This window comes from Pistacia vera, unplaced genomic scaffold (genome assembly GCF_008641045.1).
Source record: "Pistacia vera cultivar Batoury unplaced genomic scaffold, PisVer_v2 Contig120, whole genome shotgun sequence".
NCBI lineage: Eukaryota > Viridiplantae > Streptophyta > Magnoliopsida > Sapindales > Anacardiaceae > Pistacia > Pistacia vera.
The window spans coordinates 197885-212541 of NW_022195249.1; the positions used below are offsets into that span (position 1 = coordinate 197885).

The following is a 14657-nucleotide window of genomic DNA, read 5'->3' on the forward strand; positions in this document are numbered from 1 at the left end:
AGAGCATGTAGTCCAGCTAGCACTCCTATGGAAGAAAATCTGAAACTATGTGTGCATTCAAATCAAGTTCCTGCTAACAGGGAACGCTATCAAAGGCTGGTTGGAAGATTAATGTATCTTGCCCATACTCGGCCTGATTTAGCTTATGCGCTGAGTGTGGTTAGTCAATTCATGCACTCCCCAAGCGAAGAACATATGAATGCTATCATCCGTATCTTATGCTACTTGAAGTCATCTCCAAGAAATGGAATTTTATTCACAAAAGGAGACAATTAATTTGGATATTAACGGCTATACAGATGCTGATTGGGCTGGGTCAATTCAACATAGACGTTCTATATATGGCTATTTCACGTTTGTAGGAGAAAATTTGGTTACTTGGCAAAGTAAAAAACAGGAGGTAGCTACTAGATCCAGTGTTGAAGCTGAATACAGAGGAATGGCTAAGGCAATATGCGAATTGTTGTGGATTAGAAATCTGATGCAAGATTTACATATTAAGCAAGTCAGCCCTATGAAATTATATTGTGATTACAAGGCATCGTGTGATATTGCCCATAATCCTGTCCAACATGATCGAACTAAACATGTTGAGGTTGATAAACATTTTATCAAGGAGAAACTGGAAGAAAAATTGATTGAAGTTCCTCATGTTCGATCTCAAGACCAGCTTGCTAATGTGTTGACCAAGGCAATGTCAAACCAAGCATTTAATGACTGTGGCATGAGCGATATCTACGCACCAACTTGAGGGGGAGTGTTGACAATCAGAAGTAATTATCTCCAAGTTGGTTCTCCAATATTCAAGGCCCTAATTTGTCTCTACTGCTAGCTGTACAGATAGACTAGAATTAATAAAATCCCTGTAAATATGTGATTGTATCTCGATAGCTATAGTTTCCTTATAGTTAGTCAATTAGTCCTAAACTATAGGATCTAAAGCTTTGTATAGTGGCTATTTATGCCCAGCCAGTAATAGATAAAAAAAATCAAAGTCTTCTCCTCACAAACTCTGTATTTTTGAAACCTAGCAGAAATATGCTATGTGAGAAGGGCTCCAGCGAAACTGGTCAAATAAAGCAACAATGCAAGTATTTAAGCCACCCAACAGGTCTATGTTACTTTATGGCATATGAATAACATAATACTGATTTAAAATAACATTTCAGCAGTTCCTAGTTGATTTTAATCTTACCATAAGCTACTGTGGCATGGCCTGTCAGGTGCCAGAAGCTTATCCAAGTTAGAGAACAGTGACTGCAAACGGAAGACCAGAATATTAGAAATTCTGACATGATTAGAAAGATCAAATACATTACACCTGAAAGCATTGTGTAAAGATCACAGCAGTATTCGTAGCTCAGGCACAAGATTTCCCAGATGAAGAAAAGTAGGGCATGCCTTTGTTACAATATTCACCAGTACTTGAATGGGAAATATGTTTAATATCAACAAATTAAAAGTTCAGGTCGAGACAAAAAAAAAATCATCAGCTGTACAGCCTTTAAACCAAATGTTAAAAATAAGCAAAAAACAACAAATCAACATAATGTTTACTAAAATTACCAGAAGCATATTAGATCTCTTGTCACGTCTCCGAAAACCATGCTGGACAAAATATGATGCCTGTCACACAAAGTTGTCTCAGTCCTCTAGAACCATGACCAACAAACAAATAGGCAAAACTGAATTATCAAATATGAACCTGAAGGGGTAGAAGTATTTCCAGAAGTCCAAATTTCCATAATAACCTCAAAGAAGCTTCAGCAGAACCATATGCTAGCATGTAGTTCATTTCCATCAGAAGCCTTCCCTGGACATTTTCAATGAGATATCAGCCAGCAAGAAACATTTTGATGCCACTCAAACACTTAAATACATGAAACTGTAATCGTGGAGAAGGTTATTTAATTACCCTATCAAGCTTTAAAATTGATGAGGATAGATGTTTGATAAAATGAGAAGTTTCCTTTGAAAAGCGAAATCCTAAACGGGCGCCGATTCTTAATGCCCGCAAAATGCGTGCTGTAAAGAACATGGAGTTAGACAAAGTTTGCCTGGTTGGCATGAGAAGTTGAAATTGACTCCATGTGCCAGAGGCTGTGTAAACTAAATTAACAATGTTAGTCTAATAAGGTCAAACTAATTAAAGAAACTGCAAACAAAAACTTACCACAATCATCCTGAAAAGAAGTATTTGCAGAAATAACAGTTCGTACCTGCAATCATATAAGACAAATGAGGACAATGTGCATAATAACAAGTCTTCAGCAACTCAAGAAACAGCTGTAATGAAACACAAGCACACTTTAGCTTTTCTTATGTCTTCAATTCCTCCGATGTAGTCATACACCATTTTTGCATATGGATCAAACATCAAGCTGCAAAAAGGAAAAAAGTATGTTAAAAGAATGTAAAAGAAGGCCACTACAACTGCTAAAATTTCAATGTACGACATATGTTGGAACAGATTCAAAGCCTTCCTACTCTAAAAGGTTGGAACAAATAACTTCAAGATATAGGGGTCATATAAAGAACCCGTTAATTGTAAAGTCCCGCTGCATACAATTCCTCCACCGAATATAATCCTTCTCATCACAGCCACTAGGTCTCTCAAATTCATAACTGAAGTCCCTACCGAATTTCCGTCCACTTGTGCTAAAACTTGAAACCTAATTTGTAAAAAACATTAAAATGCTTTTTCAGAAACGGAAAAATGAAAACTGAGATCAAATTTCACTTGTAGCTCTGATGTATTTAAAAAATTGGAAAAATGAAAACTTTGACAAAATTTCACTGCAGCAACATCCTTAACGAGGTAGAAAACAGTATGAGTTATTAATTAAAGAAATTTCCACATATGAATCTTAATATTGAATAGAAGATATGTAAATTCACAAAACAAACCTCCACAATAATATCCCCAAGGTGGACATGACAAATAGGAAACCTTTTACCAACTATCGCACACCGTGAAAATGCCCTCATCACCTGCAAGTTGGGTAAAATTTCAGTATGGTAAGTTAGAAGCCAAAATGCAAAAGTCTATAATCACAGTGCAAAACTGATGGAGATTCAAAGTTTCCAGAATCACCACCCTTCTAGATAGCCATAAATGAAACTTATTCAACTCTTCTATAAGAGTTTTGTGATAGACTTACAACTTCAAAATGTCATAGCCTATCCACCTTATTCAAAATTTCCCATCTCAGTATTTCATAGCAATAAATCATGCCAGTATGATAAGTTCAGAAATTAAGCTTATAAGTTTTCTCTTTGCTCCTTTTTGTTTCTTCAATTCTGATTAGTGCATTTATTACAATTTCTATGAAATTGACCACTTACACAGAATCAACAAAAATATAGTTAAGAAANTGATTCTTATGACATTTAGTTTATGATGCAAATGATAGCTGAAAAGAAATTGTTAATTGTGAAGCCATCAAACGCCGCCGTTTTGTTCCTTTATTATTTGCAATCCTAACCATCAATTTGTGAACGATCCAATGGCCGAGTCTTCACCTAACAGTCAATGGTATATAAACGTGGGATTATTCACCTTTCAAACAACAGCTCTCTCTTTTGTGATCAAGAAAAAAAAGCTTTCTCTTCTAGGGTTCTTCAGTTCAGTCTCAAATCTTGTAATCCTTGGTGCGATCTATTAATTTGCAGGTAGAAGGTTGTGTTTCCTTCAAGGATAGAGAAGCTAGGATAGGTTTCTCTTAGGACTAAAGGGTTGTGGTGATTGTATTGAGTGATCGATCTATAGAGAGGGGTTTTTGCTATTGTTCAAGTGTGTTTGTACTTTGTAAACTCTTGATAATCCTATTGCAGTGAGTCTCTGTATTTTGGAGCTCAACGTAGACGTAGCTTGTTCAATCTTGAACAAGTGAACCACGATAAAATCGTGTTTGATTTGTTCTTGTTTGATTCTATGTGTGAGTGTTAAAGATAGATTGATATTTAGGCTTTATTAACAACAGTGGTATCAGAGCTTGAGTTTTAGGGCTGCCAAATCTCTAGGGTTTCTTGAATTGGAAGTTTCTTGAAATTAGGGTTTGTAAAAAATTGGGGGTTTATTGATTTGTCACATCTTGGGTAGTTTAAGGTTCCTAAATCATTAATTTATCAATCTACTTGCAAGAATTTGAGATCAATTTTGTGTTTTAGGGTCCAAGAATCAGAAATCAATCTTTGATTACTAGGTCTACGTTTGAAACCACAACATGATTACCACACACATGGAAATCTCCCAGTATGATGGGAAGATAAATTTCAATAGCTGGAAGAAGAAAATGAAAGCCCTACTGTCACACAACAAGGTGGGCATTGTATTGGAGAAAGATGCCACAAAATGGCCTAAGGAAAGGCTGAATAAGAAGGCTGAGATGGATGAGGAAACATATAACCTTATCATCATATACCTATCAGATAGTGTACTGAAGAAGGTAGATGGTCTGGAACCCCCAATCGCCTTGTGGGATAAACTTGAAACCTTATACTCATTACAATCTACTCCTAATCTTGTGTTTCTAAAAGGTTCTCTGTTTTCATATAAAATGGATCTTGCTAAATCTTTAGATGATAACCTAGATGAATTCCTGAAAATGACATTGATACTAAAAGGCACTGACCAAGAATTAGGAGATTCTATCTTAGCTATGATCTTGTTAAATTCGTAGCCTGATGAATATTTAGTGGTGAAAAATGCATTACAATATACTGGAACTGTTCCTAGTGTTGATTTAATTGTTGCTGGGTTGAAATCTAGGGAATTAGAATTAAAGACTCAGAAGAGAAATGGGAACAACATGTTTGTAAAGGGCAAGATAGATTTAGGTTAATTAGGAAAGGAGGCAGGAAAAGGCCCATAGTATAACTCTGGTTTTAAGGGTAAGAAGAAGGGTAAGGATAGCAGTAGGCCTAAAGGGGAAACAAGAAAGTGTTTTCATTGCAATAAAATAGGGCACCTAAAGAAAAATTGCTATGAGTGGATTAAAAAACAGAAACAAACCAATACTGAAAGCAATTTAGCAAGTTCTAGTAACAACATTGAGATTTCTGAAGCACTCACAATATCCAATTCTGATAGTATTAGGGAATGGGTACTAGATTCAGGGTGTCCTTTGATATGAGTCCTAATAAAGGTTGGTTCCAAGATTTTAAAGAGGATAAACAAGAAACTATTTTTACGGGAAACAATCACTCCTAAAAGGTACTAGGAATTGGAAGTGTAATGATTAAATTGGTTAATGGGAAGGTAATAAAACTGACTAAGGTTAGATACATACCTGAATTAAAGTGGAATGTAATCTCTCTGGGTACTCCAGATAAGGCTGGTTGCTGCTATAAGGCACAAAATGGGTGTACAGTAGTGTACAAAGACAATAATATACTGCTTAAAAGGACTATAAAAAATGGTTTGTACATACTACATGGTTACTCTTATCTTGATACCTTTAATACTGCACTTTTCTTTACTAACATGTCTGCTGTAGAGAAATGACACCTGAGAATGGGTCATATAGGCTAGAAAGGAATGAGCACTCCCAAACAATAGGGGTATTTTGGGAATGATAATATTTATGAATTAGAGTTTTGTGAAACCTGCATTCTTGGCAAGTAGCACAGATCGAGTTTCCCAAAAGGAACTCATCTAGCTTCTAACTATTTAGAGTATTTACATTCTGACTTGTGGGGTACTGAGAGAGTTAGGTCTCATGGTGGGAATACTTACTTCATATCCATTGTAGATGACTATAGCAGAAAGGTATGAGTATACCTCCTGAAGTCCAAGGATGAAGCCTTAGCTAAGTTTAAAACCTGGAAAGTCCTGGTAGAGAACCAAACTGATAAGAGAGTGAAGGCCCTTAGGATTGATAATGGACTGGAGTTTTGCAACTTTGAGTTCTACAAATATTGTAGTGACCAAGGGATTCTTAAGCATAGGACTGTCAGAAAAACCCCTCAGCAAAATGGTGTTGCTGAGAGGATGAATAGGACATTGTTAGAAAAGGTGAGGTGTCTTCTATTTACTTCAAGACTGCCAAAAACCTTTTGGGGGGAAGCCTTGACCATTGTGGCCTACCTAGTTAATAGGAGTTCATCTAGTTCAATAGAGTTCAAATGCCCTGAAGAAAAGTGATCAAGAAGGAAGCCTAGCCTTAGCCACTTGACAGTTTTTGGGTGTGTAGCCTATGCACACACAAATGATGGGAAGTTAAAACCTAGGTCTCTTAGATGTGTATTCTTAGAGTACCAAGAAAGGACCAAAGGTTACAAACTTTGGGAAAAAGATGTGCAGGGGGTAAGAGTAATAATTAGCAGAGATGTAGTCTTCAATGAGAGCATATTCCCTTGCAAAACTACTAACCATATTGCAGGTATCTCCAACACTGATTCTCAGGAACAAACTCAAGGTAACAACACCCAAATTGAGGTGGAGGCGGCAAGATACATTGATCTGACTAGCCCAAATGAAGAAACTGAACCAAATCAGGAACCAGCTGCTGTTGACCATGATCAAGATGTTGAAGAAGAATTGACAGGAAATGGTGAGGAGGCTCAACTGGATGATCTTGCCCAGTACCAATTGGCACGAGATAGAATCAGAATCCCCATCAGATACAGCTATGTAGACCTGATATACACTGCCCTAGTTGCTGGAGTAGAGATACAGAAAGTTGAACCTGACACTTATGAAGAAGCAATCAACTCCAAGGACAACAAGAAGTGGCTTGCTGTCATGAAGGAAGAAATGGAGTCCTTAAAGCTGAACAAAACCTGTCCTTGTTCCAAAAGCCTAAGACCAGAAAGTGGTGTAGTGTAGGTGGCTGTTCAAAGTGAAAAAGGAACAAACTAGTCCGATCCTCTAACATACAAGGCCAGGTTAGTAGCAAAAGGCTACACACAGAGAGCAAGTATTGATTTTAATGAAGTATTCTCTCCATTAGTTAAGTTTAAGACAATTAGATTAATGTTATCAATTGTTGCTCACCTTGACTTAGAGTTAGAACAGTTAGACGTTAAAACTGCCTTTTTGCATAGTGAGTTAGAAGAAGAAATCTTCATGAGTCAACCTACTAGCTTTAGAGACAAAAACTCGCCTGATTATGTTTGTTTGTTGCATAAATCCTTGTATGGCTTGAAACAATCTCCTAGGCAATGGTATAAGAGGTTCGACTCCTTATTGTGAGGGCTGGATTCACTAAGAGTGAGTATGACAACTGTTTTTACTTTGCATCCATTGATAACATGCCTATATATTTACTTTTATATGTTGATGACATGTTGCTAATTAGTAAGTCGAAGTCAAAGATAGATGAATTAAAATCAAAATTGAGTGTTGAATTTGATATGAAAGACTTGGGTTGTGCAAAGAAAATATTAGGTATGGTGATAGAGAGAAATAGGAAACTTAATCAATTAAGACTACACCAAATGTCTTACTTACAGAAACTTACCTCTAAGTTTGTAATGGCTGAATCTAAAATTGTTAGCATGTCATTAGCAAGTTATTTTGTCCTTAGTAAATTGCAGTGTCCCAAAACAGAGACTGAAATGTAAAAATGGAAAACATCCCATATGCTAATGTAATAGGATTTATTATGTATGTTGTGATTAGTACGAGGCCTGATCTTTCATTTGCAATATCTCTACTGAGTAGATATATGTCAAATCCTGGAATTGACCATTGGGTTTCACTAAAATGGCTGTTAAGATACATTAATACTACTGTACACATTCGGCTGCTTTACTATGAAAAGAATGCTACACTTGATCTTGTTGGGTATGTAGATTCTGACTTTGCAGGGGATAGAGACACAAGGAAATCTACTACATCCTACTATTTCACACTTGGAGGGAACTGTGCATGTGAGCTAGAAATCTCAATTACAACCGTTGGTTGCATTGTCTACAATCAAGGCTGAATACGTGGCTGTCACGGATGCATTCAAGGAAGCACTATGGCTTCGAGGGATCCTGAAAATGTTACTGTATATTCTGACAGTTAAAGTGCCATCCACCTCAGTAAGAATCCGGCGTACCATGAGAGAACCAAGCACGTAGATGTCAGGTACCATTTTGATAGAGATCTTATCTCAAGAGGAATATTGGATTTGAAAAAGGTGCAAATTGAAGAGAATCCAGCCGATATGGGGACAAAGATTGTGACTGCCACCAAGTTCAAGCACTGCTTGGACTTGTTACACATAAGGTAATCAATTAGAGTTGAGAAGGAATACTTGAGATGTTTGTTGCACTATTATAATACTGCTCATAAGGGATTTTGCTGGCTTCAAGGTGGAGATTGTTAATTGTGAAGCCATCAAACACTGCCATTTTGTTCCTTTATTATTTGCAATCCTAACCATCAATTTGTGATTGATCTAAAGGCTGAGACTTCACCTAACAGTCAACGGTATATAAACGTGGGACTATTCACCTTTCAAACAACAGCTCTCTCTTTCGTGATCAAGAAAAAAAAGCTTTCTCTTCTAGGGTTCTTTGGTTCACTCTCAAATCTTGTAATCCTTGGTGTGTTTTGTTAATTCTCATGTAGATGGTTGTGTTTCCTTCAAGGGTAGAGAAGCTAGGATAGGTTTCTCTTAGGACTAAAGGGTTGTGGTGATTGTATTGAGTGATCGATCTGTAGAGAGCGGTTTTTGCTATTGTTCAAGTGTGTTTGTACTTTGTAAACTCTTGATAATCCTAGTGCAACAAGCCTCAGTATTCTAAAGCTCAACGTGAACGTAGCTTGTTCGATCTTTGAACAAGTGAACCACGGTAAAATCGTATTTAATTTGTTCTTGTTTGATTCTGTGTGTGAGTATTAAAGATAGATTGATATTTAGGCTTTATTAACAACAGAAATAAATACTTCAAGTTTTGTATGGTACAGTTATGAATTGATCAGTTTTTGCCTTTGATTAATTACTTCGTCTGCGCAAGAACCCTAGTGTTGAATTGCTATAGATTATCTGGCAACTACGTAACTAGTTTGATTCGGTGGGGCCTTATTATGAATTTAAGATCGATCGTTCCTGCAGTTGACTTGACACAGAACATTTAGCTTGCTTCTGAGCAGGTTATACAATTGAATGAATAATGCTGAAAAAATGCATGAGGGTTGCTTTAATTGCTTTTGTTTTTCAATAAGGAAAAGTAAAAGCGACTTGTGCTTTTGCATATATATTGCTCTTCACCAAAAGTGAAGGAAAATATTTGCTAAGAGTTTAGTATTAATTATATAATTGGGTGCGAATGCAATGCACCAATTACAATTAGAATTAATTGATCGAATCTTATCGCAAGGTAGATCCTGTCTAAATATTGTCATTATCCGGAGAAAAGAGATTTCAATTATGTGGTATATGAATTAAAGGCTCTACCCCATTTAAGAACAATTAGGGGAACCGAGACCCAAATTAATGGCGCATCTGCCGCTAGCTGTGTATAAGTGATCCAAAACAGTACAGTGAGAAAAACCTCGCATATGTTACTAGAATAGTTGAAAGGAACTCGCTGCATGAAAAGTCGGTAATGGTAAGGTAGCCAATAATCTACTACTTCTATAAATATATAAAACAACAATGAAACTAACTAAACGAAGCTATATATTCTTATCTTATACGGGTGCGGCCTGCTGTAATAATGATTTAACTTTTGTTTCTTTTTCTTAATGAGTCTGGTCTGTTGATTTTGATGGCAAAAGAGAACAAATGAATATGTAATTATCCACCATCGATACACAAGTTGAACCTATAGATAATCATGAATATAATTGAAGCCATTGAATTGGACGGCGCTTCCTTATTTATTCTTCCACCAATTTGATGGAGGGCTATCACAAAAAATGTGTTATGGTCACCACTGTTACTGCACTTGTCTTTCCCATTATTTTGTCATCTTTCCATGTGTTTACTTTTGTCATGATCATGAGGAGACATCCAAGTTTCATATTTCAATAATTATATGATAAAAAGCAACATGCAGTTGTCATGTTTTTTATTTGACCTATTCTTCGACTACTAATTTGCTAGACAACTGGATTCATAAATGTAGCTATAGAGTGATTCCGTCCAGAAAAACACTTAATTTTTGTGTATTTCCCCAGTTTAAACTGGAGTTCCTGTCTTTACTATGGATGTACTAGTTTCAAGTTTCAACCACCGTTCAATTTTCTAGTCAATATTAGATGAATAATCTTGTTTTGTTTGTAAATATGGGTCGACTGCCTCAAAATGGGGCCTGATCCGTCATGAATCGAATTGGATCTGTCTCAGGCAGGCCGTATATGTATATTCGATTCCTTCTACTTTATGCACTAAAATAGTGTACATATTTGTTTTAATCTCCTTTCAAACGGCTACTTCACTCACCATTCACCAACTGCTTCGTTTATGTTAAATATTATCCGTATCAAGTCACGGTTCATTAATTGCAATTGGTAATGGTAATAATAAAGTTCTATTACTACTGCTTCACACATCAGTCTTTTTTACTTCTGCGAAATTATTGCTCTGAGCTCTTGACAGTGACTTTGTCCTTTGATTATGATACCCATCGCCCGCTTTGAATTATGGCAGCCCCAATTAACTATATCCTTTCTCTTAATTTGTTGGGAGCTGACTAAATATCATCCAATATGAAACTCTTTCAAATTCGTTAGGTATTACACTTTTGATTAACATTATCAAAATATATGAAAACAGGATGCTACGAATTGGGACTTTCAAAGTCTCACTCAGTCCAAATTTCTTTCCTTTTCTTATTCCCACTCAAATAATATCTTATTGACAATTTTTTTATCTATAAATTTTTAAAATATCATTTTATTACTCAAAGTTATAATCATTTTTCCGATTCCGATATCATTGTGACCCCACACCATCATTAATCTCTTCCTCAATCATCACTTATCAAAACCACTCAAATCTTACTCCTGTCGACTTTGTCAATCGCCGACAATTGAGTAATTAGGGCTTACACAACCGTCTCTCTCAAGTCAAATTGTAATTAATTCTAATCACTAAAATCTAACATTCTACCACCCAATGACTCATCGACCTCTTCTCTTCAAAAGTCTCAATAACCTAGATCAAGTTTCCTTTAAAAGTTTATAGTTGGAAAAATGTCATTAAATCATTATTTGGATGGGGAAAATTCGTTAACTCTCTTAAACTAGATCAAAACTCTTTGGATTAGTAACAATTTCGAGATAATAAGGTGGAGCTTAACAATTACAAAGACATTAAAATTTGACAGTGATGAACAGAGCACCAGCAGGGGCTGAATTAAGTGCAATGGAAAGTCCAAACTATCTGGTTGATGATGATGATTAGACGCTGAAAAGTAGCTTAAACGAGATAGTGTTAATTTCTGTGAGCAAAAGTACTTTTGAAAATACAAGGATGCCAAATCACTATCATCATATACAGAGCATACGTAGTATATATGTATCCCTGAAATTCTGAATCACTGACACTACTTTTATCTTAAATGAAATCCACAGTAAAATAAATAAATGAAAGCAGACTTGTTTGTTTTTTAGTTGCTCATTAGTCATTACTAATATATAATAGGAAATTGCATTATTTATATTCATCAAGTAATTAAAAAAAAAATAAAAAAAGTCTGGAAATATTCATGTTAATCTAATTCATGGGTTCACACACAGAGAGAGAATTGAGATAAGACCAGTCAAATGTACTGAAACTTTGCATGGAAATGAGTTTAACATTTTCTTTTTTTAAGAGGCTAGTTTGTTTGTTCTCTCTCCTCCCGATCTTTATATAAACCTGAAGCCTCATAGTTTTGTTACAGGCCCACTCACTTTTCTTGAAACTAGCATTTTTTTTTTTTTTTTTACTTCCAAAGCTCTAAAAAAATGGCAGCCTTTTCATACCAACACCGCCATCCTTTTCTTCTTGACTCTGGTTTCTTGCCAAATACTAATCCTATTAAGGTGTCTGGATATATAGAGGAAGAAAATAATGATATTGATAATTCCAATTTATTCTCTCAGTTTTACCCACCCAAGCCTCTTCAGGACATTCCTCTTGATGCTAGAGTTCATGAAACTAGCTGTCTTGATTACAGTTCAAAGGTTGCTCTTAGTGATAATGAGCCTTCTGTGACCAGAAAACAAAGCACAGACTCCTCCACTGTTGTGGATAGGCTTGAAAGTGGTGAGCAGGTCACTCAGACTCTGGCTCACATGGACAAGAAGAGGAAGAACAGAAATGGTTCTTCTCCAAATTCTGCTCAATCTAAGGTTAGATTATAGAATATAACATTATATAGAGTGTTTTATTTTTCAGATTTTTTGATGTCTTGCCCTTTCTGTTTATAATATTGATTTGTATATGGTTCTGATTTTTGTGGTCTATTTTATTAGGATGCAAGCGAAGTGAAAAGCAAGAAGCAAAAGAAGTGCAAAGATACCCAGAAAGTTGAAGAAGATAAGAAACCTAAAGCTGAAAAGAAAGAAAAGAAGAAAATTTCTGATGAACAACCACCCACTGGTTATATTCATGTTAGAGCCAGGAGGGGTCAAGCAACAGACAGCCACAGCTTAGCTGAAAGGGTACTGGCTAATGGAGACCCAACGTTTCTATCATTTTAAATCTCAACCTTCCCATTTTACCCCCACCAAACTAATAATATGTTTCCTTTGTCTCTAATTTTTGGTTATGCCTACCTAACTAGATGCTATTACGTCAACTTTTTCCATGTTTATTCATACTAGTTCTCATTATTGGTCACAGGTGAGAAGAGAGAAAATTAGTGAGAGGATGAAAATATTGCAAAAACTTGTGCCTGGCTGTGACAAGGTAAGTTCATGATCACTACAGTTCTGTGACTTCACTGTGTCTCTTTTAAATGAATGATGCAAAATTTCCTCCTCACTGTTTTAAGTGATGTGTATATATATATATATATATATTTCTGACAACCTTCATGTGGTTTGGCTTGAAAATAGGTAACTGGAAAGGCCCTCATGTTGGATGAAATAATCAATTATGTGCAGTCCCTGCAGAATCAAGTGGAGGTATATATATATATATATATGTGTGTGTGTTATGTACTATTAAGATAAACATGTTATAATATGAAATTAATTGTTTATTTGCTTGCTTTTGCTACGCATGATTCAACTAAAATGTATTTCTTTTTGTCTTTTTCAGTTTCTGTCAATGAAACTTGCTTCAGTGAATCCCATGTTCTATGATTTTGGAATGGACCTAGATGCATTCATGGGCAGACCAGAGGTAATTAAAAAGAAAAAAGATATTTCTGTAGTCTATTTAGAACCATCAATATTATTAATGCAATACTAAAAGCTAATGAGATCTTTGTCTCTGTCATGAATTAATATATATGCAGAGATTGAATGCCATTTCTTCACCAATGTCATCCATGCCACAATGCAGCCCGTGCCCTGCCCAGGTCACAACTTTTGCTGATACAACCACCACTTATGCCACACCTGATAACTATCCTGTTCTCGACAGTGCAGCGGCTTCACTATTACTTCAACAAGGCCAAAGGCCAAATGCCTTCTCTCAGGTTTATATTTATTTTATTAGAGACGTATGTGAGCCATTTTAGACCAATTCCATCCACTGGATCTACCCCTTAAAATTCAGTAAATTAAAAAATAAATCATATATATGAGTGTTGTGTGACAAATAAGTCATTTTCAGGATAATGGCGGTCTATTTTGGGATGTGGAGGGCCAAAAACAAAGGTTTCTTAATCCATATGGGTTCACCAACAACTTGTGTTCTTTCCATTAATGTTTGACATTGAGCTGCCCAACAAACATCTTGGTAAGCCCTCATGTCCTGTCTCTTGTTAGAATAGAGTCAATTATAATGCTTATTATTTGTATTATTTTAGCTTACCTTGTGCTTTTTCTCATGGATTTATCTTTTTCCAGCTTGCCGGGAGATTTCATAGCCTAACCGAAACCGGAAAAAGGAAATTAAAAAAAAATAAAATAAAAATGAAAGAGCACCGAGGAATGAAAAACAATCGACGGAAAGCTTATTTTTCAAGCATAAGTTCCAATGGAGAGGGGTTCTTCACCAGGAAAATTAAAGCTCTGGTTCGAATAGAGTAAAGCGGCATCTGAACGTGAATAATAAAAGGGCAGCAACATCAATGGATGATAAAGAAAGAACAACAACGACACATATAACCGACCAAATAAGACCAGATCTTTTAGCAGATCCCTTGTTCCTGTCCATTTTGACTCCAAAAAGTAGCTCATGCACAAATTCCTAGAGCCTTTTGTTGTTAAATCCGGACACTTATTTCATGTAAAATATAATATTTATATATAATATAAAACAATAGCTAGACGCTAGTCTCTTATTGTTACAGTTATTACAGTTATTTTTACCGTTATCTCTTTTACTTTCTCGAGTACCTCTTTTCTCTGGTTTACTTTTTCCATTGGAGAAAAGAAATGGATCAAAACCCAAAAAAGAAAAGATATAATTAGATTCTATAGTTGACATGACTAAACTATTTATTTATATTTGTTATAGTTTGGTAAATGAATGAATTGTGGAATCTTGTGTGGTTTGCCATTAATGAGACTGACACTGACTGAGCTTTTGATGTGATGATTCTTCTATACACTTTTT

The 14657-nt window shown here is 35.7% G+C and overlaps 2 protein-coding genes across 2 annotated transcripts in view; one reads left to right on the forward strand and one right to left on the reverse strand.

The window, feature by feature from the left end:
- LOC116112334 (poly(A) polymerase I-like) overlaps positions 1 to 3233 on the reverse strand; it is an 8653-nt gene extending 5420 nt beyond the window's left edge. The window contains exons 1-9 of the mRNA XM_031398486.1: positions 3189 to 3233; positions 2908 to 2991; positions 2539 to 2672; positions 2309 to 2381; positions 2174 to 2219; positions 1916 to 2025; positions 1706 to 1813; positions 1567 to 1626; positions 1196 to 1257 (exon numbers count right to left, since the gene is read on the reverse strand). Of these exons, the coding sequence (XP_031254346.1) occupies positions 1196 to 1257; positions 1567 to 1626; positions 1706 to 1813; positions 1916 to 2025; positions 2174 to 2219; positions 2309 to 2381; positions 2539 to 2672; positions 2908 to 2991; positions 3189 to 3233 (722 nt within the window). The remainder of the gene's footprint in view (positions 1 to 1195; positions 1258 to 1566; positions 1627 to 1705; positions 1814 to 1915; positions 2026 to 2173; positions 2220 to 2308; positions 2382 to 2538; positions 2673 to 2907; positions 2992 to 3188) is intronic.
- Positions 3234 to 11726: 8493 nt separating this feature from the next.
- On the forward strand, positions 11727 to 14001 carry LOC116112456 (transcription factor bHLH137-like). Its single transcript, XM_031398595.1, has 8 exons — positions 11727 to 12277; positions 12401 to 12589; positions 12771 to 12836; positions 12986 to 13054; positions 13191 to 13274; positions 13390 to 13572; positions 13710 to 13835; positions 13946 to 14001. Exons 1-7 carry the CDS (start codon positions 11891 to 11893, stop codon positions 13800 to 13802), a joined length of 1071 nt encoding a protein of 356 aa, XP_031254455.1. The 5' UTR covers positions 11727 to 11890; the 3' UTR covers positions 13803 to 13835; positions 13946 to 14001.
- Positions 14002 to 14657: the final 656 nt, after the last annotated feature.